The sequence below is a fragment of the Fringilla coelebs genome, assembly GCF_963513975.1.
Source record: "Fringilla coelebs genome assembly, chromosome: 7".
Taxonomy (NCBI): domain Eukaryota; kingdom Metazoa; phylum Chordata; class Aves; order Passeriformes; family Fringillidae; genus Fringilla; species Fringilla coelebs.
The window spans coordinates 16,672,668-16,700,490 of record NC_140035.1 but is presented as its reverse complement, the minus strand read 5'-3'; the positions used below and the strand labels follow the sequence as shown (position 1 = coordinate 16,700,490).

Genomic DNA, 27,823 nt, shown 5'->3' with positions numbered 1-27,823 from the left:
TTGCCTTTCAGTTACTGAGTACTGTATGCTGTATTTTGCCTTTACCTAATTTCCATTACTTATTCTTGGCGGGTTGATTCATTGTCAGTTATGTTTCGTATGGATGATGTGGGTTGTGGGTTGATATATTGAATTGCACATTCAAAATTTTCTTAGAATTATTGCTGAAAATGTTCTGTATGAGCGAATAATATTGCAAATTGCTTATACAAACCAAGTGAATTAATTTTTATGTTTTAATATCATATTATCTAATTTGCTTAGTACTCAGAGGACTTTTCCCCCCCACCCCGTAGTGGTTTATATCCATAGGCACATTGCTTTCTTCATCTCTCAAATATGGAAGTTATCAATCTCCACTGTGATCTTTTCACTTTCTACAAAAGCATCTTCAGTGAAATGGTTACAGCTGCTGAAATAGCCACAGATTAGCCAGAGTTAGTAAGGTTTTGCAAATAATATTTAGAAATGTTGGTTCTGTCCCCCCAAATTACTTTCCTGTATAGTTTGTTCATTTTCTTTCTTCTTTCTTTCTTTTCTTTCTTCTTTCTTTCTTTTCTTTCTTTCTTTCTTTCTTTCTTTCTTTCTTTCTTTCTTTCTTTCTTTCTTTCTTTCTTTCTTTCTTTCTTTCTTTCTTTCTTTCTTTCTTTCTTTCTTTCTTTTTCTTTCTTTCTTTCTTTCTTTCTTTCTTTCTTTCTTTCTTTCTTTCTTTCTTTTTCTTTCTTTCTTTCTTTCTTTCTTTCTTTCTTTCTTTCTTTCTTTCTTTCTTTCTTTCTTTCTTTCTTTCTTTCTTTCTTTCTTTCTTTCTTTCTTTCTTTCTTTCTTTCTCTCTCTATTTCTCAAGAAAAATCCAATTCTGAAGTTTACTCTTTCTAAAGAGCAACTCAGCCTTTCAAGAAGGCAATATTCTAGAGAATGCCTTTGTGCTTCTTATTTTACAGAATTCTCTCATCTTTTTTTCTTTTAACTTTAATAAGCAATTTAGTCTAGAGTGTTCAAATAACATCCTTCAAGTGCAACAATATAACATCACCTTTTAGCATTAGAAGACTATATTACTAAAATGCTTAAATATTGTAAGAAAAGCAAAAGGAAGAAAACAGTCTTTTGCATTGGTCTCTCAAATTGAATGGAAATAGCCAGCATAAGAGCCTGCTGGCTTTATGACTCTTCTTTTACCATCACATTTAATGGACTTATTTTCTTCTTCAATCTTTGCTCTTCACAGCTTCTCTTTAGTAATATCTGGAGGTATTTGTAAAAGTGCATCCAATTTTCTCCTGTCCCTATGAACAGCTGTAAAAGTTGAAGGATTGCTTTCTGCAGCACAAAAATTGATACAGCACAAAAATTTGATGGACAAAGTTCTGAAATTCACTGTGAATTTCTTTCTTTCCTGTTGTCTCAGGACCATGGAAAACCGTCCAATAATGAAATACTACAATATTCAAACTGAAAAGCTGTTCAATTAACATTAAAACTGGTTTGTTATAGTTCTGTTTCCAGTATTGCCCGACCTACTCCCCTCTCTTCAGTATCCCAAGTTATCCTTAGGTTAGTTCTATATCCTAAGACCTCCAAGACATATTCTGTTCCTTTAATGGAACATCCCCAGAATGTTTCTGACTTTTCCCTTAACCTCTAGTTTTGAATTCTGGCCTGCTAGCTAGGTAAGAAACATCACATGGTGCGGCAGATCCAGGAGTTTATGTAGGTTTTTTGATCAATCAACTGCTGCCCAATAAAGGTTGGCTTCTTTATACCTTTCACATAGTAGTTACAAAGCTTGTTCTTATTTATAAAAATAAAAAATAGAACCCCAATAATAGTACCTTAGTGTGTATTTTTCAGTCAAATTGGTTGAACTTTGCTAGCAAATTTAAAAATTATCAAGCAATAGGCCATAAACCCACTTTTTCCTTTTTTATCTGGAGACGAGAATTTAAAAAAAAAAAACCACAACATTGTCTCCTCAAATGAGATAAATGAACATATAAAAGTGTATGAGCAGAGTACTCAGAATTTTTTTTTAAATTCCTCTTTGCACAGTTGTGTGTGTATATATCTGATGCAAATGTTCCCAGATACCAATTACGTGGAGACCATACCCAAAGTTGAGAGAGAGGTTGTGTTCTGCAAGTCCAGATGTCACCAAACTCTCAAAGCAGTGCATGCACTTTTACAGCACCATGTTTTCCAGTATGCAGTTTTAATTAAGTGAACACAGAATGAAGGTCCGAACCCTGTTCTCCTTAATAATGGAAATAACCACATTATTTTTGTTCTGAATTTCCTGGATGCAGTAGATTAACATGACACTGTAAACATCAGAATTATTTTGATTAGATTATTCCTTAAATGGTTTGAAATTATGTGTTCAATATTATCTACACCTTGTGTTTTAAATTTAGCTGATTAATGAGATTTATGTTGCCATTAAAACAGAAGCAGCAAACAATTTGTGTGAAGGCAAAATTTTTTATTTATATATACACAAACACATATATTCATGAGTAAAGTTGAAGGCCACTCTTTATTCAAACTAAAACTTGAAAAGCAAATTATTTCATGGGAGAAACTATTGGGTCCTATTATATTTTTTATAAACTTTGGCATATTGGCATGGATTAATAGTAGGAAGCTTTAAAACAAGCTAAAGCACTTTTGAAGGATGACTATGTTCTATGTGTTTGTGAGACACTGTAGAAAATAAAGGAGTGAATTGACAAAGGTGTTGCAATCTAGAAAAAGGCATCACAAATGATAATCCAAACAAGCAGGGAGATGGTAACCCATCTGAATGTAAATACTGCTTGATGAATATCCTACACACGGATTTTCCGGTCTGTGTCCGATTGAATTGATATTTTAATCAAGCTAGTCTTCCTTTTGCTGTAGTCGACTTCAGGTGAGGATTTGTATCGTTCTGCTTTTGGAACCCTGGTATTTCAAATCGTCCTTCTCAAATATCTGACTTTTTAAGGATCTGTGACTATAAATGGGTACATTTTCCAGTTCCTGCTGAAAACCAGAACGTGTGGATCTTTTTATAGCCCCGCTTTCCTCTAAGTTGTGTGCGATGTTGATTTGATAATGGAAGAGAACGGTGAAGAATTAGCCTCTAAATCGAAACGTACACTCTTTGTCGGAATGCCCGGGCGCTGCTTGGAAAGCCGCGGAGGAGCTGGCAGGGAAAGGAGGGATGGAGGGAGGGAAGGAGGGAGGGAGGGAGGCGCAGCCGGGCGCCGGTTGCGGCTCCGTCGGCAGCGCCCGCCGAGCAGCGCCGGGAGCCGGCGGAGCGGAGCGGAGGGGAGCGGAGAGCTGCCGCTGCCGCGGGAATTACTGAGCCGGGCAATGGAGAGGGATCGGGACGGGAGCGCTCGCGGCCGCGGGAAAAGACGGCAGAAGTGGTGGCGCTGGGAGGCAGGCTCCCGCCGCGCGGCAGGCACCGCGCGAACCGCGCCGCGCAAATCCCTTCCTGAGGCTCCTGCCTCTAGAGAGGAGCAAACTTTCTGGCCTGCCTTCGTGGAGATCCTAATCCTAAAGACGCTGAGATATTTAATCGTGAAAATAAGACTATTAAGAATTCACAGATTATCGAAAACATCAGTTAATCACCCCACGCCTGTCCTAGAAGAGACAGACAGACGTTGGGGAAAGCGCTGGGGACGGGCTGGTGTGAAATGCAGCAGCCTTGCAAAGTCTTTCCAGCTCCAGCCTGCTATTACAAGAAAAGGATCATGTGAGGATCCTTTGAAAGGCAATGTTCTGACTTAAGCAAGCAACTGCATTAATTGGAAGTCTTGTATTCATACATGCTGGGCTAAATAAAGCAAGCTGGCTTGCTGCGGCAGCCTGAGGAAAATATATAAAACTAATCCTTCAATTACTTTGTCGCTGATTAGAGTATCCATAACAAATGTAAGAGTCCCGTGTAGCACAGAACATCTTTTCAAGGAACAGGACAAGCGTCCTAAACAAAAACCAAAACGACCTAACTTTTTGGGAGGGTTTTTTTTGACATTTGGTGGGGGGCGGAGGGAAGCACGAATCGCCACGATTCCCTGCTTTCGAGAGTTGCAGCTACAAGGTATCCCCCCTTTTTTTTTTTTTTTTTTTTTTTTTTTTAATCCCCTGAAGTTAACTTTCATGATGGAGAAAAACTCGGCAGGACAACAAAGCTTTGATCTTTGTGTGAAGAAAGAAAGTAATAGAGTGAAAGTCTCTCCAGAGGGTAATTATTCTTTGGCCGCTCAGGCAAGAAGTTCCCTGTCACTCTTAAGGTTAATATTAAGGTAGCTCGGCTATACTTTCCCATATTAAAAAAAAAAAAAAAAAACAAACCCAAACCAACCCTCCCCAGAATGTTATACTATTAATTGCCAATTTGCATATGTGTGCAGCTGCTGTTTTGGCTCCGATCTTCCATCCGATAAGCTTGCTGGAGGTATCACAGAGCACTTGGCAGCTTTCCTATTTGAAAAGAAAGCCTTCCTAACTACAGAACAGCTGATAGTCTATCAGTGATAGACCCTGATGGCGTGAATTACAATTACACTACTTTTCACACTAAATCTGGGTGATAGCTACTTGGAAAGAAGTTTCATCATTTTTTACCACAAACTGGAAAAAGAATTACATGGTCATGCTGTGCTTTTAAAGGCAGTTTGGTTCACTTTTGTCTATTTAACACCTAATTCCGAGGAGTCCATAGGCATCTGGAGATCTGAACGTCGCGTAATGAATTCACTGTTTAGATGGGAGATTTTTTAAATCTACCTCAAATTACATTTATTAACAAGGAGAGCAGGAAGTGTTAGAGTTGTTAGACGCTTCATTTATTAAATAATTTGTGGATATTTTCAGTTGTCATATCCAGAGTCATGGGGGTTTACTTGTTTTTTAATTAGCAATTCCAAAACAATGCTACCACAATTTAACAATTCGTCACGTAATCTCGGGCTGTTCAGTTCAGCCACTAATGCTAGATAATTCAGATTGTTATTTTGATCTGTTGATAACTCATTTTGTTGTGATAAGAGAACTGCTGCCTTGAAATTAAATGGCATGTTTTCCTATGGACCTTGTTGCGACCTAGAAACCAACTATATAATCTTTGTCTACCTATTTCTTAACATTATGCCTGGTATAGCAAAGCAATAGTAATTTTTAAATGTCACTTATTTGTTTTCTCACTTCATGATTAGTCTTTATTTTGCATTAATGTGTTTTCATATACCACTGTGGAGGGGGAAGACCTGGGGAGAAATGCAAGCATCAAAGTAAATTTAATTGTACAAGAAAGTAACCCACATTGATGCCGAGGTCATAATCTCTAAATTTTTTCCTTTATATGTCAGAAAGTTAATTTAGTGAGGTACTACCCTGATAGTAAAATGTAGCTGCTTAAATATCTTATAAAGGCATGGTGGAAAGCCTGACTCCTGACGTAGCTAACCTAACAGAAAATAGACTTTGTTTTCCTTTTTTAGTTTCTTGCTTTATTAGATTTCTCACTCTCACAGATTATCCAAAAACTACCCATTGATTGATCGCCCGTAGAGCTGCATTTGGTGTAAAGAAAAACTTCACAGCTTTATTGGCTCCCAGGAGACAAAACAAACATAACAAGATATTCGTATTAATACAAACAATGCAACAAATGAGAAAACCATCACATTTAAATAAGATGGTAAAATCAGTCCAGTGTACATTCCAGCCTCTGATATAGCAGACATGGCAGTTCAACTATTCACCAGTGCTCTCAGGCACGGGTCCCTCTGGGAGTTGCGTTATTGCTCACAGCATCTCATCACCACGAACAGTTAACCTCAGGAAATGCCACCGAGTAAAACTTTCAGAACCCAGTTGAATGGAATTTCACTGCAGCTTTGCAACTGTAAATAAAAAGGTTGAGATTAGTCTTTTTCTTCAAAAATATTTTGAACAAGGGATGGTTGATATTTTTTGGGGGTTTTTTTGTGGTATTTTTTTTGTGTGTGTGCTTGGACCTGGAAGCTGTAGCTTATTTATTTTAGGGCATCATCTATCTGATCTTAATAAGGCATTTATTTTGGGAAGAAAAAGTGAGAAGATTCAAACTTTCTTCCATTTTTTCTGAAGACAAAGAAAGGGATGTGCCCCTTTAGCCTAGGATAAAAAAAACAACCCAATGAACTGTTTTATTTTTAAAGAAAGAAACTTTCCCTCCCAGCACAAATACACCCACGCATGCCATGAATATTTTTTTAAAGGAAAGCTAATGCCCTCTTAGCTTCAGTACCAGTTTTGAGGAAAGGTACCAGTTTTGAGGAAAGCAAGCTGGCAAGTTCATTCGCAGTGTTCTTTCCTCCAGAGTCTTCATCAGAAGATGCAACCAGCCTGTTACATACTAACATTTTCTTCACATTTTCTTATAATAACTGTTTTAATAGAAAAGTCACATAGGCACAGTGGGAAATATGGACCTTCTGAAATGCAGTGGGAGTCTTATAATCCTTATCATCTTGCTACCCTCATGCAAAGGTTAAGAAATTTCTGTTCTGCCATTCTGGTAACAGCCTTTTCTGGTGATTTCTGTGATGGGCTACTAAATCAAAGTGAAGCTGGACTTGGTGGCCATGTGATTCTTTTGAGGCCCATAAGAGAGCTGACAGGTCTGAGAATCGCATCACTTTCCAGGTCTTGCATCCATTTTCCACTGGATGGTGAGGTCAAAAAAGGCTGAGGGGCCTGCCTTTTCATTCTGTGTTTGTAGTGTTCAATGGACATTTCTTGGCATTCCTGCTATTCTGCAGGAAAGAAAAAACAAGACTAACTTATAAATTGTTGCTGCAGTTGCACTGGTCACATTTCAATGGGTCAGAGAGCTTGCATGTATGACTACAGGCTCTCTGCCAATGACATCTATGTTGGTCTTTTTGCACACTTGACCATCGATCACCCCACATGCTCACCACGACAGAGCTTTGTGTGGGACATCGAGGGATGTCTGTGTGGGTGCCATTTAGATCGCCTCTTTCAGGCGACTGGGCAGGTCAGTGAGACACATAAAGAAGCAACATACACATGCTTAAATAATAAAATTTAAAAAGTAGAACTGAACTAACTTTAAAAGAATTTGTGAAGCATACAGCATTTTCTTCTCCTAGAGGAGGTATTCACAGGTTACTACACATCTTCAAAGAGTTGCACTTGCAGTCATGGCATATAATGCCAAGTTATCACTACACAAAGTAAATTTTAAAATGATGACTCTTAATTTCTTGCTAAGGTGTAGGAAGATATTTCATAACCAACTGATATAACATTTCATATTACTTTCCAGCTGCGTATTCTTCTCAATATTACTTGCCTGAAATACCTGTGTGTGTGCACAGAATTATATGGAATAAAAACTTTGGAAAAATGCAAGGAGTAGTGTGCTGAAAGAGATTTCAGAAATGATACATAGGAATGAGATGAAGTATGTTAGAAGTAATGGTAGAAGCAAATTAAAGGTAGGAGCAAACCTGCTGTTCCTCTTCCCTGGGCAGAAGGAGGTATAAACCTAGCAGCTTTATTCTGGAAGATTTTTATCATTCTTTGAATACTTAGGGACACTAAACTCCCTGAATAAAGAAATCAGATTAATCCATTCTAATTAGGGATATTCCTGTTGCTGCTGTCTTGTATCACTTGAGGCAACTGGGAATCTATAAGTAACAAGCTTATTTGATTCGTATTAACTGCAGTTAAATGGACACATGGATAAGAACTCTATTAAAAAATCAGTGTATGCGATTTTGGCTGCTGAGTCTCTGTGGGCTTTCACATCTCGGATGGCATGGAGCCCGAGGTTTCTCTCCCGTGATCCTATTGAGCTTGGACGTGGCTTTTTCTACGCCCCCACCCTTATGTCCAGAGTTATGTACATGTTTCCACATATTAAAAATGCAGTCTATACTGCTCAGATTTACAACGCTAAGCGTCTGCAGATGTATCCATCACCAGGTCTATGTACACTCTGAACGGTACCATTCCAGCCAGCTAGTTCCTCTGGGCTGGTTCTGTACTGGCAGAGAACTTGCATAAAACTACAGTGATATTTTTTTCTGCTCACTTCATATTCTGTACCTCCTCCTACAATTGCTGTAATCCCTTTAACCCCACAGAAACCTCCAACACCCTACTGTTGATAAATTGGTAGGTCGGATGGCCTTTCACCTGGTTGTCACCGCTGGAAAAGTGCTAATGGACATTTGTAGATAGGATTGTGACCTGACCAGAGGCTCAGTTTCTGCTGTGCAGGCATGGGCTTGTCACACCAAGCCTCTACTCCACACCCTGTCTGTCTGTATAGTCTTTTGCATGCACACTGACCCCAGGAATAAATAGTTTCTGTGGTTTTTTCAATGCAAATGTTATAAGCAGATGTTCTTATAAGAACGTCTTATAGTCCATGAACTCAAGGACTTGTTTCATTCTGTTGTCCCATGTATGTGGTGAAACCCATGTACAGGAGGCTTGCGATGCTGAGAAGGGAAGTTGATCAATTAAAAACAAACAAACAAAAACCCGCAACAAACTACACCCCTCCCCAAAAAGAAAAAAAGCCCAAACCAAAAACCAAACCCCAACCATTATTTGTCACTCCTTTGCTGGCAGTCAAATATAAAGAAGAAACTTTGAAAGACTGCATGTCAGCAAGGATAGGAGGGGCAGCAGTGCAGATGTACTGCCTGGGTTCATCCATCATTACCAAGCAAATGAGCCGACTAGCTTGTGGGCAGGTACAGAAGCCCTGGCAGGCAAGCAAGAGAAGAGATTATTTTTGCACATCTTCTGTGAATCTCCAGGGAATTCAGTGGCGTTCCTTATCTCAAAAGCTTGTAATTAAGAGGATGGCATCTTTGGGCTGGAGAATTCCGGAGAAAATCATTTTCACAGCACCTAGAGGGCTCGATGTTGTGCTTGATGACAGATGGGAAACCTTTATGAAGGCTCCATAACCTCTTGCCCTCAGAGACTGTACTTTTGACACTGCAGAAATTGGGAGGATATAGATGTTTTTACTCGGGTGATCGTGTGGTGATTTTTTTAAAACAACGAGTCATCTATTAAAGTATTTTAATGAACTATACAAACAGTGAAAACCTGGCAAAGCTTGTGTCATTGCTGAGAGCGAAAACATAACTATTAGAGTGTTTTGCTTATGGAGACTTTTCTATTGCACGCAAATAAGATATAGAAAAAGACTAGCAGATAGAATTTCATGTTTCATCTTTTCAGATCGTGACCTCAGGAGTGTCATGCCACTTCCATTAATCCTTTTCTCGACTTAAAGATCCCTGTGAATATGAATAAAGTTGTATTTTAAAAACGAAAGAAAGAGAAAGAGGAAACAAAACTCATTCACATTCCGAGTCTGCTTTCTGTCTCACACGTATTACATTTCACAAAACAGATAGAAACAATAGAGCTTATTAAGAAAAACTTGTTTTGAATGGCAAATTAAGCATAATGAAAATACACACGTTTTTACAAGTAGTTATTTTTTACACCAATTGAATATTTTAAACCTTTTAAAACTATGTACTTGTCTCTGCAAAATGTTTTTCTTTTAGCTCATTTGCACCGTATCACCCTGCTACATATTTTTATTTAAAATTTTAATTTGGTCAGTTCAGAAACCTGATAAGCACAGCACCTTGTCTGCGGCCAGGCAGTAACCAATAGGGATGCCCTCCCCTGGATATTTATGACCAATATCAGTGCTGGCTTCTGGGCTGAACAGGCTGATGCATGGATTGCTCCACATTATGGCTTCTTAGGCAGGGAAAAACTTATTATATTAGAGAAAATATCTTGGCATTCGTCTTTGATCCAAATACCTTTTTAGTGAAGTGTAAATCATCAAAATAGATATAATAGTTTGTTTCCAGCTTGAAAAGTTATATGAAATCAAGAAACAATCCAAAAATCTTTTAATGAAAAGTAAACTTGATCTAATGAAAACTTATTTCTGCCTTTTATCCTTATGTACAAATATATTGGTTTGGCATGGCCTGGTTTTTGGTGGCAGGGGGCCACAAACAAAACATTACAACAGTTTAAAAAAATTACAAATAATAGCAAAGGCAAGTTTTTATCTCCATCCCCCATATCTCTTAATCAGAAGCACATAAAAAAGGGTGCAGAGTCTATCTTGAATTTTGCTTTATACTGTAAATGTCTTCCTAATATACACAAACTATGTATCTAGTATATAAAAATCTCTTAAAACATAAAGGACTCAAATGTAGAGCATTAAGGTGGACTGCATTTTTCTATTTCTTAGGTATTACAGCGATCTGGGAATTTATTTTTACAGCCTGAGATGTCAGTATGCCACAGAAGCATGAAAATCTCACCATCTGTATGTTCATGGACAATCTCATCAAGTACACTCAACGACAGACTTAGAATAACAAAATTTAAACGCTATTACTACCGCCTAGCTGTACATGCACTCAAATCTACTTTAAATAGCATTCAACCTGAGTTATCATGCTGCTTACCTCAGGCCTAAACCAGTTTATTCCCTTTCAGTGTTTTCTTATCCCCATGAATCCTGCTGTAAACCAGACACATGCTATTTGAAATAACATTTGTTTAATTAAATGTGAGGTTACACACAGACTTACATAATTTAATTTGGCCAAGTGCTGATCCATAACCCAGTGAAGGTTCAGGAGTCAAGCAATGGCTTCACCTGGCAGTCTACCTAATGTGCTGGGCAATGTCCTTCTGGATGCATGTTTCTTGTCAGTGCCAGAAAGCAAGGATATGTTTTAGTTGGAACTCTGTTATAACAGACACTACATAGTTTAGATTAACTCCTTTCAGTAGTACAGCATCAATGTGTTATTGCCTTAACATAAAACATACAGATTATGTAAATCTGTAATAAATACTATTTTGAAGTGTATAGTAATCAAAAATCTTTCAGGGCAGGATGGAATGGAAACTGAGAAATATTGGAGAGTAAACATTCCAACGCTCATTCCTCTGCTTCTCCCTGGCAGAGTGGAGCACTTACTGTAGCTGGGCTGCTAATGCTCCAGCCCCGGGGCTTGCCCTGTGAGTCCTGCGGAGCATGGACTTCTCGGGAAAGCTAGGGCCAAAGAGATCCCTCAGAAAGCATTTCTGCTGTTCTGCAGACCCTGCTGCACTGTTTGCGAAAGGAAACGGCGGTCCCTGGTCTGAGAGAAGGCCGGACCTTTCAGTACCTCCTCACAAGGCACACACTGCGTGCATGCAGAGTCATTCAGGCTTGCAAGGCCAAGCAATCCGAGAGGCAAAAGGCAGTGGTGAAGAGAGACCACTTGCTTACTGCATGTTTTAGCATTCCGGCCTCTAGCTCCCGTGCAGAGCTGAGAGGGCAATGGAGCCCCTGGAGTCCATCAGTAATTGGCGCAGCTCTGCAATTCCCCCCGCTCGGCGGCCTGGTCTGGGGTGCGGCAATAGATTGTCTCTCCCTGGGCTACGTGCCGCGCTGCCGGCTGTGGCCCGGCCTCTGTGGGGAGGGCGCCGGGAGGTCAGCCCGCAGAACCCGCAGGGCTCGCACCGAGAGCTCCTCGCCGCTGCGCCTCGCGGGAAGCGCACTGACGGGCTACTGCCAGCCCGGGCGCCGAGGGCGCGGTCTGAAATCCACCACTGATACCCAGGAGCCTGCTAGGTCCCCCGGGTGCCGCCAGCCCCGCTGCGCGGCCCCGCCGGAACTCTCTCTGGGTTACCACCTATGCCGGGTGCGGTGCCGCCTGCTGCGGAGGGGCCGGGTAGCGCTCCGGGCTTGCCATGCGGCCAGCGAGAAGGAGGGATCGCGGCAGGCAGGCAGGCGGAGGGAAGGAAGGAAGGAGGCCGGGCTGATTAGCATGCAGCAGCGCTCGCAAGCCCGGCTCCATTGTTTTAACACCTCCCCTCTCCTCCGCGCCAATCTGTCACCGTTCAGCAGGCGAACGCTGCTGCCTCGAATGCTGCTCTTCTCAAATGAGACGGATAATTAGCTGCCCCGCACGAATGGCGCACTCTTCTCACCCCTGATTGCTATCACCTTCTTGCTCCTGGCAGTTTTGACACCTCGTAATCAGCCTGCTGCTTTTTCTCTTTTCTTTCCCTATTTCTGATTTTTTTCTCCCCTTTCTTTTTTTTTTTTTTCTTTTTCTTTTTTTTTCTTTTTTTTTTTTTTAATGCAATCCCAGTTGCCATTTGGATTGAGACTCCTCTGTTGAGTTAACCTTGTATGATTGCGGGGGAAAGGGGAATGTACGGTAGGGAGGGGAAGAAATCGCCTCCTCTGAGGCTCATCTGCTGAGAGAACCATGGGGTGGGGGTAGCAGCATCTCGGCTTGATCCTCCAGTGCTTTTGTTCGTAAGGGGTAACAGTCTCTCCTGAGCATCCTCTGAATTAATATGGATGGGGAAGGATGCGTCGAGCGTGTTGTGTGTTTAGCGACTCCTCCGCTCAGTTAATGGAGAAAAAATTGCATTTCTATTATCTAGTTAGATACAGACATACGGGGAAGGGATTTTAAAAGCAAGTTCACAAGGCCAGGAAGCTCCCTCTTCCTCCTGGGTAGGCAGGGGAAGGAAGGTAACTTCCTTGCCCTCTTAAAACGAATTCAGTTTCATGGGAGTCCGAAGAGAGATCTCATTGGAGTGCGAGATCGGAGAGGGAATTTCTTCCCTTCTGATTCTAGAGAAATAAGAAATCTCAGTTAATGCTCTGGTGATTTCTGCGAGATTTTAAAAAAACAGAGGACTCGCGGAATCTGTCATAGGAGCGTTTTCCTCTCCTCTAACAAGCAGTGACAGTCTAATTACTAGAGCTACGAGCAGCTGTCGAGTTAGCCGGAGAGACAGAGGAGCTACATGTGTTCTACCCGGCCGCCGGCACCGAGCCCTCGCAGCAGGCTGAGGCAGCCGCAGCGCCGCAGTGTCCCTCAGAGAGCTCCCGATGGAAGCGGGAGCAGTTTGTTTCCTTGCGAGCGCTGCCTGGGAGCGCGGGGGGTTCGCGCGTCGCGCACCGTCAGCGCGGGGCGGGGTGACAGTGAACTCGTACGGGAGCCCTGAAACTGCTCCAGCCCCGGGGCTGCCCTGGCGAAGGCTCCGCTGGCCCTGGCGGAGTTGGAATTCGGTAGAACACCTTGGCACGAGTTTGCTGCTCTTCCTGTCCTCTCAAGCTCCTTCCACCATATTTATGACTTTTAATGACATACTACTTCCCATTTGGATTCAACCTCCTCTGCCGGGTTGAGCTTGTGTGGAAGAGGGAGGGAAGGGGAGGAATACTGAGCCTCCTCTGGTGAGTGTAATAAAGCAGATGTCCCTGCTGGCAGCAGCAGCCGCCTCCAGGAAAGCTGTATAAGAGGGGCCCGTTCAGGGACCGCACTCGCCTCCCACTTCGAGTCGCTCACAACTGCTTAGTGTGAGATTTATTTATTTATTTATTTATTGTTTATTTAAAAACTAAACTAGTGCTCCTCGCAGTGGTCTGATCGGTGAGCCTATCTGGATGCCTTCAGGCAGCAACAGTTTTACGCACGCAGGATTAAACAGCTTCCTAAAACGCCGCACTAGGCAGGAGCCCTCACAGTGGGAGATAGATGGGTTCTGCTGGTCGACGAGACTTTGGTCAGCCGCGTTCCCCCCACCTCCTGCCGCTCTCCCCGCTGCCCCAGGCTGCCTCCGGCAACAAAGAGCCTCGTCCCCGCGCGGGGACTGGGGCTCGGCGCAGGGCTCCCGGCTCTGCCCGCTCAAGGGCTCCTGGGGAACCGCATCCACGCGTGGGGGCGGGGGGGAGAAACAGATGACTTTATTTTCTTCAAAGGTGATTCGCAGTTTGTGCATCCCTTAATAACGCGAGCTTCTGAGCTCGAATTTCACGGTTGAGAGGACGAGTCGGTGCCGCGCGTCGGGCCGGCTGGAGATGTGCGAATCCCCTTCTCTCCTCCCAAGGCTGGAACTTGTGCCTCTCCCCGGCACCACCCCCAGCCGTGCTCTCCGGGGAGGTGCTTCACACTGCCGAGGCCGAGCATCGCCTCTTCAGCGCTGCGCACCGGCAGGGTTTAGAGCTCCGAAGAGTGACAAACTCTTCCTCCAGGTCACGGAGCAGACGCGCACTGTACGGTGCTGTTTATTACAGTACACTCTGTTGACAGCCCGTCACAAACATGACATGTTTAAAATAGAGAAAATAATTGCAGAAAAATCCATTTCTAAAAATTACTCAGGTGTTAATTCTTCCAGAAATTTGTCACCTGCGAACGAATCTTTAAAAAGAAAAGGTGTTGTGCTTTGCTGCTGTGAAAATATTAATGCTAATTATCAATATCAGGGCTAAACTCTATATTCAGTTCAAATACAAAAAGCAAGCACCCTTTATCATTAATTTAAAATACTTGGCAACACCCCTATTTATAAATTTGGTATCAGTAAATCCAGAAAATGTGCAAACTTTATCAGACTTCAATGTTTCGACTAAACACAAATTTTAATTGCATTGAGAAAGTCACTATATTCAGGTTAAAAATAAATTCACTGAAATTTGGATGATTAGGTTTTCTCCTTTCCTTTCTAGTCTGTACCAGACTTGGGCAATCCATCATAGCAGACCAGAAGGGAAGGCAAATAATTTTTGGTATTGTTAGTATTGGGGAAAGTTTAACCGTTTCTATCCTTCATATTAATATAACCTGCTCCCTGAAAGCATTTTTAGTAATTATTAATGCTATTTAGTAATTATTAATGCTACATGTTTTTTATAACATGTAACAGATATTCATAAAATCATTACTGTTCCATTTTGGCAAAAGGGTCATTTATATGTTATTTTTGCTTACTCGCTTTAGGAAAAAATTCATCTGGGAAAGCCAACCATCATTTACGTTACTAGTGTACAAGCCTATCCTAATTCTGGAACACCTGGATTCAGCTATAATGATAATTTTACAGGAATCTGAATTAAAAGGTTCGCTATTTGGAAATGATATAAATGAAAAATGAGGGCCTATTTCTCTTCCTGTTTACTTCGGGGAGAACATAATCACATCACTGTATATTGTCAAAAAATCCTAGCATTACTCCAATTTTTGCCAGCCAGATTAAGGCATTAATCCTGCAAATCTTCATTCATAAATATAGTCACAACTTCAGGCCTATTCAGGCAAAGATTAATTGGGAACAAAAAAGTGTTTGACACCACTCTCAAAGTTAATAGTTGAGCATAACAAGCAATAATGCGAATTGCAGTAGTGAGTGACTTAGTTTCATTTTGCCTTGTCAAAAAACAACTAAAAATGTGCTTATCTGACAATTTCAGTCATGAGTTCTTGTTACAAGAAGTCTTAATTCTTAAACTCTTATCATATCTATTGAATAAAAAAATGTATAAATGTATGCAAAAACAGTGAACCATTGAATTCTCATACATTAAGACTGTACTTTAAAGTGGGAATTGAGATGCCGAAGAAAATCTTCCTTAGATGTTAGAGATGGTGGGAAAACTTCTCGACAGAATTCACATATTCCACACTGATTCAGTTCAGAGTCTGCATATGCTTGTGCCAGCAAATCATTGTCTTGAGGCTGCCAAATGGGCTAAAAGAAACAGAAAATTATTATTGCTGAGGCTTACATTATGCTGTAGTTTATATTTATATTAAAAAAATACCCGCCTCTTTAAATTAGGATTCCTTTACACCTGCCTGGCCAGAGACGTTAACTAGAGAGTTCTCATTTAAGAAAGGCAGATAGAACTTTGTTTTTTTTAAAGTTCTATAAACACACTATCCTGGCAAATATTTAAAAATACCTTGGTATATATTAACGATAAATATTGCTGTGAGCAGAAGTCTGTAATATCAGTCTGGTACATACTAAAGCTTTTCTTTAACTTTGCATTTCAGTATTTTACTGTAGAAATCATAGTACACAACAGCCATTAAGCAGAAATGAGAAAACACATTTTTACCTTAGAATAAAATGTTTCTTGTACAGAGTTAATATGATTCATATTTTATTTCCATTTTTATTCACATATAACTCGTTTTCAGTTTACTTCCAAAATAACTACCATGTCACAGCTTAAGGTACTTATTTGCTCTGGCTGCCTTTTAGTATAAATGTGACACAAATAATCTTGTTGGGGATTACTCCTGCCATGACAGTGTCGAACTCACTGGAACCATCTGAATATCTATCCATGCATTCAGGCAATTCTATAAACTACCTTGTATTTGGTTCAGCACCTGCACTGCTCTTGGTCCCTGAGCTAGTTAGTTTCAAGCCAGCAAGTCTGTTTATGCAATGTCAAGGCACTTAAGCCCAGAGTCAAAGCATATGCTATTTAGAATCATACCAACTAGGAATCAAAAAGTCTTCTATCAGTTTTCAAAGTTAAAACTTGAGTTTCATAACTGTAGTATTAGCAACACAAGATCAAATAGTTACATTATATGGCCAGGACAATTAGGTTTTGAGTCAAATGAAAACAAAATGCATCCTGTTGTGAGTATGAAGTAGAAAGAATGGCAGCAAGCTGCTATGTGCTCTATGTGGGGATGGAACTTAAAAGAGAGTGTGCCCTACAGGGTTTTTTTTGGGCTCAGTTTTTCCCTCTTGCTTCACTCTTACATGGGAAGGAAGGCAAGGAAGAATACAAAGTCATTTCTTTAGAAGTTTTAAATTTCTTGATACTGATACCCAAGATTTTTAATTTTCAGCTCTTCTTTAAATTTCATCACGCCAAATAGTTAGAATCTATTGTTTATTTCTCCCACAGCAACCCACCGTAGAACTAAGCTGACTTTCACAGCGGCTTCTGTTTAAACCACCCTGAACTTCTTGGGAGTCAATTTCCTGCCCATTCTGTATTTAAACAGTGTTTAGCTTATCACATAGCAATAGCAGACTTACTGTCTTTCATTATGGTCAGCAATCCATATAATTAAATTGACTAATTAGTAATTAAGTGCAATCACACCACTTTTTTCAGCTCAAAGAGTCTACTTATTGTATGTTGCTGGTGTAAATTGCATATTAAATCTATCTAGACACTGGCACACTTAAACAAGTTAACACACTTAAACACACTACATAAATGTGTTTAGAATTATTTGTTTCCTGATATGATGTAAAGCACCGTTTGAAAAAAGGATAAAATAGTATTGTAAAAACTATTTGTCATCTTGGAAACATAACAAGGGGAGGTACCCATCCAGCAACCCACACACGCAGCGACTTAACTTCCATTTCTTGAGTGCTAAGCTTGTGCTTAATATCCTTGTCAGAACAGGGATCTATTTAAGTAGACATTCCATTTCAAAAACATTAATATTGAGATTAATAGACTACTGAATTGCTTTAAAAATCATGAACATACTTAGAAGTATTTTTGGTGGAAACTTCTCCCTCAAACTGCAAATACCAATAAACGTGCATCTTTATGAAAGTCTCAGCTAAATGTAGTCTGTAAAATCCTAGTTTCACTAATATCCATGTTTATTTTAATCTACTGCTCTTTTCAGTCACGTTTTTTTTTTTAAGTTACATTCTCAGAAAACAGTACTGAGTTTTTAGATTTAGTATCCACATAGAAGGAAAGAGCTAAATTTATTACACCAACTGAGAGCAGTTCCAAGAACTTGCTGTTGCCAAATCTATTGCATTTATGGGGTTTTCCATTTTATAAGTTAACATATGTAGTAAATACTTCAAAGTTTTATCTACACTAGGAAAAAAAAAGAGGTATATAATTCTCTCCTTTTTGGCTTTTCCTTCATTTTTGGAAGGGATGATAGAAGCTGTAAGCAGCATAACAACCCCCTAGAAAGGTGGTAAAAATACTAAGAACAAGTTTATACATAAATTTTGCTAAGGTTAACACAGTGAAAAGGGCATGTATACAAGTAACTTTAAAAAATTACTGGTTTAATCTACATATATATTATCTGTGATCAAATCTTTAGCAAAATTTATAGTAAAAAAAATCTCTAGAGCTGAGTAAAATTAATTGGGAAAAATATTTAAAACCTAATTTGAAAGCAGCTGAATAAAGGTAATGTATATTCAAATATACTGATATACACAGATGCACATTTAATGGATTCTAAAGTAATACTGGCTTGTTTTAAACAAACTTCTGAATAAGAAATAACATTTTAATCAATGCAGTGCTATTGTAGATATGACTTTCAAATACTTAACAGTTCAACATTAGCTTTCTTTTTCTCTGAGTGCTAGCATTACTACATTTTTCTCCACAAAACAGATCATTCACATTTTAAATGCTGGCTCCAAATGAATTTCCTTATTTTGCAGAAATACCAATGGTCAAAGGCTTACTGCTACTCAACCACTGTTCTGTACTATTTAAGCTGCAGACTCCCCAATCAATTTATATCCACATACCAGCTGTTTCACTTGCTGTAATGTACAATGCAGGGTGCCATCTATTGAAAAATGAATACACAGACTAACTAGTAAAAGAACAGCCTGGAGAGGGAATACAAAAAAGGAGGATAGTAACAAGCAATGGCATGAATTCTTTGTAGTTCCACAGGAATTCTACTAGCAGTATTAAAAATAGATGTGGTAATTTTTTAACTTAGTCACAACTTTATCTGGGGACCCTATGAAAAGTACAATAAAAACTGTAATTAATAAGTTGGTAAAGAATTGTGATCTCCTACATTACAAATAGGTATTTAAAACAGCTTTTGAAAAAATCAAGCTTATAGCAGCAATCTTTCAATGCTTTAAAATTTTCACTCAAAAAGTGGTTTGCAATAGAAAATTAAACTAGACTGGGTAAATTTTAGGAGAAGAAAACATTAAAGCTATTATGGCCTACAACACTTTCTAAATGCTGGTTTTGCAGGTCATGCAGTGACCAAATGGAGAGGTACACGCAGCTCTTCTGCTGCATGTACCTTGTCTTTAGGAAAGAACATAAACTTCATCCATGTAAATGGTAAAAATAGGTGAATTCCACTCTCACAGAATTCCAAATTATCACTATTCGCTTATTGAAAATCTGTCCCTTCACAAGGTACCAGAAAAACCACAGAAATAAAAAACAAAACGAACACAAAGTCAGTCTATAAAGCTCCATAATTTTGCAAGCTTTCATCTGAGACAGGTTGTTACACAAAAGAAGCAAAGTATTCAGAGACATGAGTGTCAGAACATGCCAATATGTTTTACTGCCTTACAGCTACCGGGCCTTGTTTTCAGAAGCTCCCATGGACTTCAGGGCTATAACTGAAATTTAAGCCCAATTACATACAGAAACCTAAAATAAAGTATTTTAGTAAACTTTCCTTCATCAAAAAATAATTATGTTTTTTTTTTTACAATGATAAAAATTTAAGCGTCTTAGAGCAGAGGAATAGGATGTTGTTGATACGTCAGACTGAGACAAAAAGTAGCTATTTTTTTATAGTGGAAGTATTTATCTATTTAGCTTTTTAATTGGTTCATTTTTCCAATTCTCTGCTGTACATGAAAAACAATTAAAACAAATGTGTGCCCTATACAACTGAGATCAAGGGTAGAAAAAAAGCAATCTAGGGGGCAATTTAGGATTAATGACAGCTTTGAAATAGATATAGAAGCAATTAATATCTAGATGAACTGAAATTAGTAAAAACATCCAGTGCTTGTCTGCTTATATTCCTGATTTTTCACTGGAAAAGCATCTTGAACACATTCTGCAGTATTAGGAAGAAGAAATGACTAGAGACATTATCTTAAAAAAGACTGATCAGCTTTCTTAGAGAATATATTAATCCAGTCTCAAAGATCTTTCCAAAATGTGTGTCTGAATCATTATAACTTTTTGAAATGTAGAATATTTATAGAAAGATACCTGATGAGGACCTCTGACGGTTGTTCCAGCAGCTTCTAAAGAAAAAATTACTTCAGGTACATCAGGTACACCCTGGTTTGTGTGCTTAGGTACAAATGTGAAACCACTGTCTGTTGTTTTTAAACATGGTTTGTCACAGATATTTTCTATGGGCATCTTTGCATGATCTGAGGGGTTTGTTTTGTCAACAGTAGTTAAACTTTGTAAAGCTGAAGTCATGAGATCAATGCCATGAGCTTCAAATGAGTTAGGTTCCAATTTACTGAGGTTAACAGCACAGTCTCTGTGCTCCAGGTTAAAATGATGATCTTGAAGCATGTTTTCAGATATACCAGTACAAGGAACTGTTGGTTTTTCCTGAGTGCTCTGCAAGAAAGCAGAGTCATTGTCTGTAGGTGGAAACTTGACATTAAATTTAGAAAGTGATTCTACAGAGTTGTTGTCCTCATCTTGGCCCACTCCTCTTGGTGTGATAGATGTGATGCATGATGCACCTCTATTTATATCCTTTATAACCCGAGGCTTAAAAAGCTCTTCTGCTTGTTCATCAGTTTTATCTGTGCACTGTATCGGCATGGAAAACTGTATTTCTGTGAAGAAAGAATGAAGAAAATATTAAATAGTCCATTGAAGTATAGTTATTAAAAATGTGGTGTCGGCGTATTTTTTTTGTCTTCCTTCCCTGCTTTTTTAACTGTTTATTTTCTCTTTAAAATCAGATTGAGTTGTAGTTCTCTTTCAAAAACATTGGTTCTGACACAAAAACTATCAGAACAGAAATAAAAGGAAATACTCCCTTCCAGTAATTATATTTCTCTTTGATTTATGGCTATAAACATTTTCATTTTATTGAAAATTATGTTGTCCCATACTCTTAACACATACTTGCATATTCACTGAAGTGTTCTGGCAGAAATAGAAGCTGGAACCCAAATCACTTCACACAGTGCCAAGAACATGCTAGGCACCATGAGCACGATTTTAGAAGGTATTCAGGTACCCAACTCCCACTGTTTTCCAAATTAGTTAAATATTTAAACTGAATAGCTATTCAGAAATGGGACCATGTTTTCCCTTTGTTTCGAGAATTCACCCTTCATTTTTGGCACTATATTAATAAAAATGGTAATGGTTACTCCTAACCAGGTCAGAGAGTAACTTCAGGAAAAAATTGATTGCACAGCAGCCTTCTGACAGTGGAACATGGAAGTAACAAATCAAACATTAAATCTACATGGCTTTTGTCACGTATACCTTTACACACAGTTGACTTAAGCACTTCTTTTATTATCTATAATGCTTACATCATGTATGGCTTTTTTCACAGTTGAGTTAGGCACTTTTTTGGGAATCAAAACCATTCTTGTAAAGTACTTTACCAAACACACTTCCTCCAAAACTCCCACCCCCAAATAATGAAGTTATTAGCATTCAATCAGACTACCACAACAGAGTTCAGGCAGAGCAATGGGAAGCAATGAGATACGTGTTAGCACTTCATGTAGCAAAACTTCAGTAATGGATGACCTAAATTAAGATCAAGTGCTGAAATCAGCATCTTTACTTCAGCTGTGGGCATTTGGCAGATGTTTATTGAAATTGCTTAATATATTGAGTCTGATCCTACTATTAAGAAAAGTTAGTAGAGAATACCCATAGTAGCTTACACTGTATTAAAGGTAAGCATTAGCAGAAGTGGACATTCGGGATCTCTCACAGTTTAGAAAAAATCAAGCCTTCCCTATGTCTTCAGGAAGTGTTGGATTAAGCTCTTGTCCCATATAAGAAAACAGTATTTAAAAGTCTGCACAAGGAAGTCTAGAAAATAAGTCCTCTGACTCTCCTCAGTCCTGCAGTTTTCCTCTAACAGATATGGGGCTAGAGGCATTCATAGCAGACATCTTTTGAACTGACAGCTAAATTAAAAGCAAGCAAGCGCTGTCATTCACACAGTATGATGGGATATCACATGTAGTAAGTGCCTGCCTCTCACTCCAAGGGACAAAACAATTACAAGAGCCATTGATGTGATGACTGTCTTTTATAGCATGTGATTTGGAGCATTCGTCATAGAATGCCAAAACTGGCGGTGCGTTTTCTTGGTGAAATACTGAGCACCATGTGAACAGACTTGAAAAAGGCAGATGGTAAACAGTGGAAGTACTTCTATGTATGTGTAATTTGCAGTATTTTCAAATATAAAGCAAAGCTTTCAAACAGTTGAATCACAATAAGAGCTTAAGTATGATATTACCAGTTTCAGGTTCTGGCTTTATCTTAAATATACTCAGTTGGTCTGTTTGTTCTCTGGCTAGCATACATATTCGATGACACTCTTCTTTCATGTCCTGGAAAATAGTCTCCAGATTCTCTCTGGAAGATCAAAATTGTAAATTAAAGAGTCAACCAATTCAGCTTGTTGTGACCTTTAATCTAGTCACACCCACAAACCAGAGAAAAACAATAGTATAAGCTACTTTTCTTGGATATCTTGTTCCTCAACATATGTATACATATTTTTTGTTCTCCTCAGTAAAAGCAAGCAGAAGAAGAAAAAGGAAATGTTGTCAAAGAGTTGTTTAGTCATATCATACACATACATATTTGAACATAGGAACTGACCCTGCAAGGACTACCCCCAAAAATCCAGCCTTTCAGTCTTTCAGGTATTTTGTGGAAGAGTTTATCTTTCCCAAGGGTACTGTTTCCACCTCAGATCTAGGGAAAATAAGATGCTGCCACTATGAACATTGTTTGCTGTCATTGCCAGTGTACTTCAGACTGCAGAAGAAGGAACACACAAGCATTCGTTATGGCTCTTTTCTTCTCTGTCTACCTGGCATTTTGAGGAGGAGTTTGTGAACTCATTCCCTCTGGTTTCATACAATATGCTATGACTTTTCTTTTTATTCTGAGACATTTATTGTATTATATCTTTTCCAGAGTATCATATGGGAATCTGATATTTAGTTATCTGCATGGAGAATGGTAAAAATAGTTCATGCTGGTGTGAGTTTATTTCTGCAAAGGCACTGTTATTTAGTTACTGATGCATCCATAAAATTCCACTGTGAAATTTTGATACACTTGCTGAGTAATTTATATTTTTAAGCACAATATAATGGATTTTATAAAATGAACTTCAAAGATGAAAAAGTGAAGTTGGATTTGTGTTCGCTTTTGCATCTTTTCATCAAAAGATCTCAAAAAGGATTTTTCTTTAATCCAGTGAATTGCTTTCTCTTTTATTGCTTGCTCATACAGCAATCTGACTGTGTTCCTTCTTATGTTGTGTTTCTCTTCCTGAAGACACAAATGTCTATTTGTATCTCATGTGAAATAAAGATCTACAAAAGTAGTTAAAATTATTACTGTTAACACATTCTGATGATTTTCCAGATGTTTTGATAAATAAGAAACTAAAAAAAAATTAAAGTTTCTATTCAGAACTTTAAAATATAGCTATGATTGGATGAAGCAGTCGTAATTTGCTAGACATTTGTGATACTATAATCTTACTAGTGTAAGATTACCAGCAATCTTACCAGTCACATACCTCTTTCCAAGAAAACAGTAAAGTAAGGAAGCTATTTGAGAGCAGAGGGACAGAAGACAGGTAAAGGTTTTCATTTTTTAGATATAAAGCAAAAAGGCAAGTCTTTCTCATATTACAGTCTTATTTCCTCTCTTTCTTATCACAAAAGAGTAGAGAGCCAGACTAAAGATCCATGTGGTTCACCTAGCCTATGTATGGGAGTGGTCAAAAGCAGATGCTTAGGCAAGGGAACAAGAAGAAAGCAAGAAATTGATACTTTGCCTTAATACTCCCCTTAGAGAATCTTCTATTTGACCCCAGCAAAGTTGTTAAAAGTGGCATTACTGGCTATCCTATGAAAAATACAAACCTAAGACTTTGTTCAAGATTTTTCTGAAATCACTGGCAGAGGATGAAACCTACTGCTTTTGACGGCGTGGTCATAGCAGGGGCTTTGCTGCCTTCAGCTTACAGATAAACTTGGTTTCAAACTTTCTCATTTGGGATGCATCAGGCCAAGAATTATTTCTTCATGGTGCCTATCAGAGTGCTTCCTGGCAGCACAGCAGGCTCCTGTGCTGTGCTGCTATCAGTTAATCCACAATGGCTGTACATTCCTGCCCAGAAGAGTTAATGCAAGGCAGTGAATGCTTATCCAAACCCCACATTAGCATCCACCGCTGCTTCCCAGAGTTTAACCTCCTGCTGAACCGAGTGGATATCTTCCTCCCTCCCAGCTTAGCCCTCCATACTTGGAAACCCCCAGCTATGATTCCACATAGCTTTTGGCTCTATTATCAACCTGCATTAGCTCTTTGACCTTTAATGCTGCCCCCTCCCGATTCCCTGCCCAGCCAGGTCTTAATGTACTGTGTAGAAAAGAGGGCAATAGCTGGCCTTACTTCATTGCAGAAAAGCCAAAAGCAAATTTGAAAAATGCTGCAGAAGTATTTACCTTTCAGGTGAAATACCAGAGATCCCTAGAGATAATTCAGGCTTATCTGGAACAACTTTCTTACTTTTCACCTTGAAGTAAAAGATGAAAATATTGAGCACGTTAGCATATTAATTTTGTGCTTCACCTTGATATGAATAAAAATGTCATGGGGTCCTTCACCTAGTCTTGTTTAAAGCTCTCAAAGCATTGTCAAAATGACAAAAGCAGTTTGTGTGAAATTCCTAGTTCCTTGTAGGTTAATTTATTAACTCAGTGTGGCATTTCTCTGTTCATACTCTCTTGAAACGGAACTAGTTCTAAGACTATTGCTTGATTGTAATTAGTTTTCAGTCATGTATAAGGTAAGATTCTGTCTTTTGTATAAGCTTGTTACCCAGCTATTTTACCTCTTAAAAATCAATTTATTCACTGAAAATTTCAATGAACACATTGGAAGCTAATATGTCAGGAGTTATAGCAGTTTTTAAAATAAGTTATTAACTTTGACTACCACCGTGTGGTTCACTCCAGTATTACATAGTTTTACATCTGCCAGGCATTAAGGGAAGTTTTCATAATAACCAGTCACTAAGCTGCAGTTCCACTAGAGCTACATTACCAGATGGCCTGAGTAGTTCATATGTGCTCCAAGTCAGACAAGAACTTGAGCATGCCTGCCAAATCAGCTGATTTCAAAGATGTGTAAGCTCAGAAATCTGTATCAGCTGATCCATTGCCTATAACCACAGGCGGGTCTTACCTGTAAGGCTGAAGTGCAGCTGCAGCTCCTGTAGATGCATTTGAGCTGCCTTACACCCAGCAACACAGCATATAAGTCCTTGCCACAGTTAACTAAGCAATGCTTAGGAGGTCTAATAGCAACAAGTTCTGTGTTGCTGTGCTCTTATGCTTACCTGTGTTCACTTTAAATTAGGTAGCTAATATGTGTATACATGGTTAGATTCACATCAATGACTGCATTCTAGCTATCCCACAAGGACAGAATAGCACCCTGAATGCTATTCTGTAACAAAAATAGGGTGGGATTAAAATGAAAAAATCAACTCAGTTTGGTGAAACTTCCAACTGAAAATGATAAACCAGAAATGCTAATCTCGAGTTTTGACAAATATGAAAATTTTCAATACATACCATAAAATAATTAACATAGCAACTAACCAATAAGTATTTAATGGTGTTCCCTATGTGCTTTGTATAATATGACAATTTCCTAGTAATTATACAATGATGACATTTAAATAAATTTATCAGAATAATTAGTATGAATTCCAAACATTTCATGTTTGAAAGAAGTAATAATTTACAAATGTTTGTCTTTTTTATTTTGTCTCTACTTGGTTTCTTATCTTACCTCCCTTTTATACGTTGGCGTCTGTATACCCTTTTGTGCTTCATTTAATTCTTGCAATTTGCTTTCCAGATTTCTTATTTTATCATCTTGATTGGAAATAATAGATAAAAGCTTCCTTTCCTTTTGATTGCTTTTGTCCTCAAGTTGCTTCAATTTCATGCTCTCACTGTCTAACTGTTCCTAAAAAATAATTTTAGAAACACCAGTACAATTAATTTGAGGCTTATGGAATATCACTATTCAGCAGTGTATAATAAGCTAAATGTACGTTTTGCATCATAAGTAAGGGTCAGTCTTGTTTGTTGCATTAATAATTTTCAATTGATAGTAAAGATCTACCATTACACATAGCTGTAACTCATCATAGGTGATTACTCAAAACAACTGTATCTTCTGAATTTCTGAAAGTAATATTACTGTTTATATAAAATAAAGACACTTTCTTTGTTCACTTACTATATAATTTACATTAACATTTCATGTATAATATTTTGCATATATGATACATAAAATAGTATTTAATTAATTTCAATCTTATACCATTTTGAACATGGTGATAATTCCACAAATTGAGCAAACCCAAGAACACAATCACAGAATCCTAGAATATCTCCAATTGGAAGGGACCCATAAGGATCATTGAGTCCAACTCCCTGCTCCTCGCAGGACCACCTAAACCTAAACCACAGAACTTGCAGCATTGTCCAGAGAGGCTCGGTGCCATGATGGCTTCCCTGGAGAGCCTGTTCAGTGACCAAGAGCGGTCTCAGTGAAGGACCTTTCCTAATGTCCAACCTGAGCTGCCCCTGATGTGACTTCATTCCATGTCCTCGTGTCCTGTCACTGCCGAGGAGAGGAGAGGAGAGGAGAGGAGAGGAGAGGAGAGGAGAGGAGAGGAGAGGAGAGGAGAGGAGAGGAGAGGAGAGGAGAGGAGAGGAGAGGAGAGGAGAGGAGAGGAGAGGAGAGGAGAGGAGAGGAGAGGAGAGGAGAGGAGAGGAGAGGAGAGGAGAGGAGAGGAGAGGAGAGGAGAGGAGAGGAGAGGAGAGGAGAGGAGAGGAGAGGAGAGGAGAGGAGAGGAGAGGAGAGGAGAGGAGAGGAGCACCTCCCCATCCACCGCCGCCCTTGAGGGAGACAACTACGATGAGGTCACCCCTGAGCCTTCTCTTTTCCAGGCTCAACAAACAAGTGACCTCAGCTGCTCCTCCTAATTCTTGCCTTCAAAGCTTTTCACCATCTTGGTCACCCTCCTCTGGACAGGCTCCAATAGTTTGATGTTTTTTTGTGGCACCCAACACCGCACACAGAGCTCAAGGTGGGGCTACAGCATTGCACAGCAGAGCAGGACAATCCCATCCCTTGCCTGGCTGGCGATGCTGTGCCTGATGCCCCCCAGGACACAGCTGGCCCTTTTGGCTGCCAAGGCACACTGTGTACTCCTATCAACTTGCCACCAACCCAAACTGCAGGTCTCTTTCTGTAGGGCTGCTCTCCAGCCTCTCATCCTCCAATCTTTATGTATAACCAGGATTGTATTGCAAATCCTATAAAGATTTGTGGAATAAAAAGCCCTGGCTGCTCTCACTTTGATGATCCATCAAGTAATTCATGGAACTTTTAACTATGTGGGATTTTTGTGGAATAAAGAAGAAAATACCAAACAATTTTTTTTTAATATGCTCAAAGATAGTAGTTTCAAAAATTTTTAAGAAACAACCAACAGTTAAAAACTGCTACTATGAAAACCTTATGGTTGTTAGTTTATGAAATCTAGGGAACTGTATCAAGTGTCACAGAAAGTGTCCCCAAGCCTCATGATTGTCTCTGCAAAAGAAGTAAGCCCAAAGGGTTAACTCTTAAAGAAGAATGTATGTGAATATAGTCTGTAGACAGGTAGGGTAAGATGAAAAGGAAAGGAGCAACCAAGTGATTTTTCAAGATCTTTTGTTTTATTTTCAAATGGAAGTTACCTAGGGTGAGGTTGTGCATTTGAAGATCAGGTGAGTAGGGGCCACCCTGCTACACAAAGACAGCCATGGAGGGATAGGTTGAGAGCTGGTTTACCAAGACACCAGCTGGCTAAGCATGGATGTG

General features: G+C 39.2%; 1 protein-coding gene across 4 annotated transcripts in view; it reads right to left on the bottom strand.

Moving 5' to 3' along the window:
- Window positions 1-13,517: 13,517 nt before the first annotated feature.
- Window positions 13,518-27,823, bottom strand: part of TANK (TRAF family member associated NFKB activator) — a 29,064-nt gene continuing 14,758 nt past the window's right edge. For all 4 annotated transcript variants that reach the window (XM_084209490.1, XM_084209491.1, XM_084209492.1 and 1 more), the window contains 5 exons: window positions 25,733-25,912; window positions 24,379-24,449; window positions 22,143-22,261; window positions 19,889-20,478; window positions 13,518-15,618 (listed from right to left, as the gene is read on the bottom strand). In XM_084209490.1, the coding sequence (XP_084065616.1) occupies window positions 15,451-15,618; window positions 19,889-20,478; window positions 22,143-22,261; window positions 24,379-24,449; window positions 25,733-25,912 (1,128 nt within the window). In that variant the 3' untranslated portion in view covers window positions 13,518-15,450. The remainder of the gene's footprint in view (window positions 15,619-19,888; window positions 20,479-22,142; window positions 22,262-24,378; window positions 24,450-25,732; window positions 25,913-27,823) is intronic.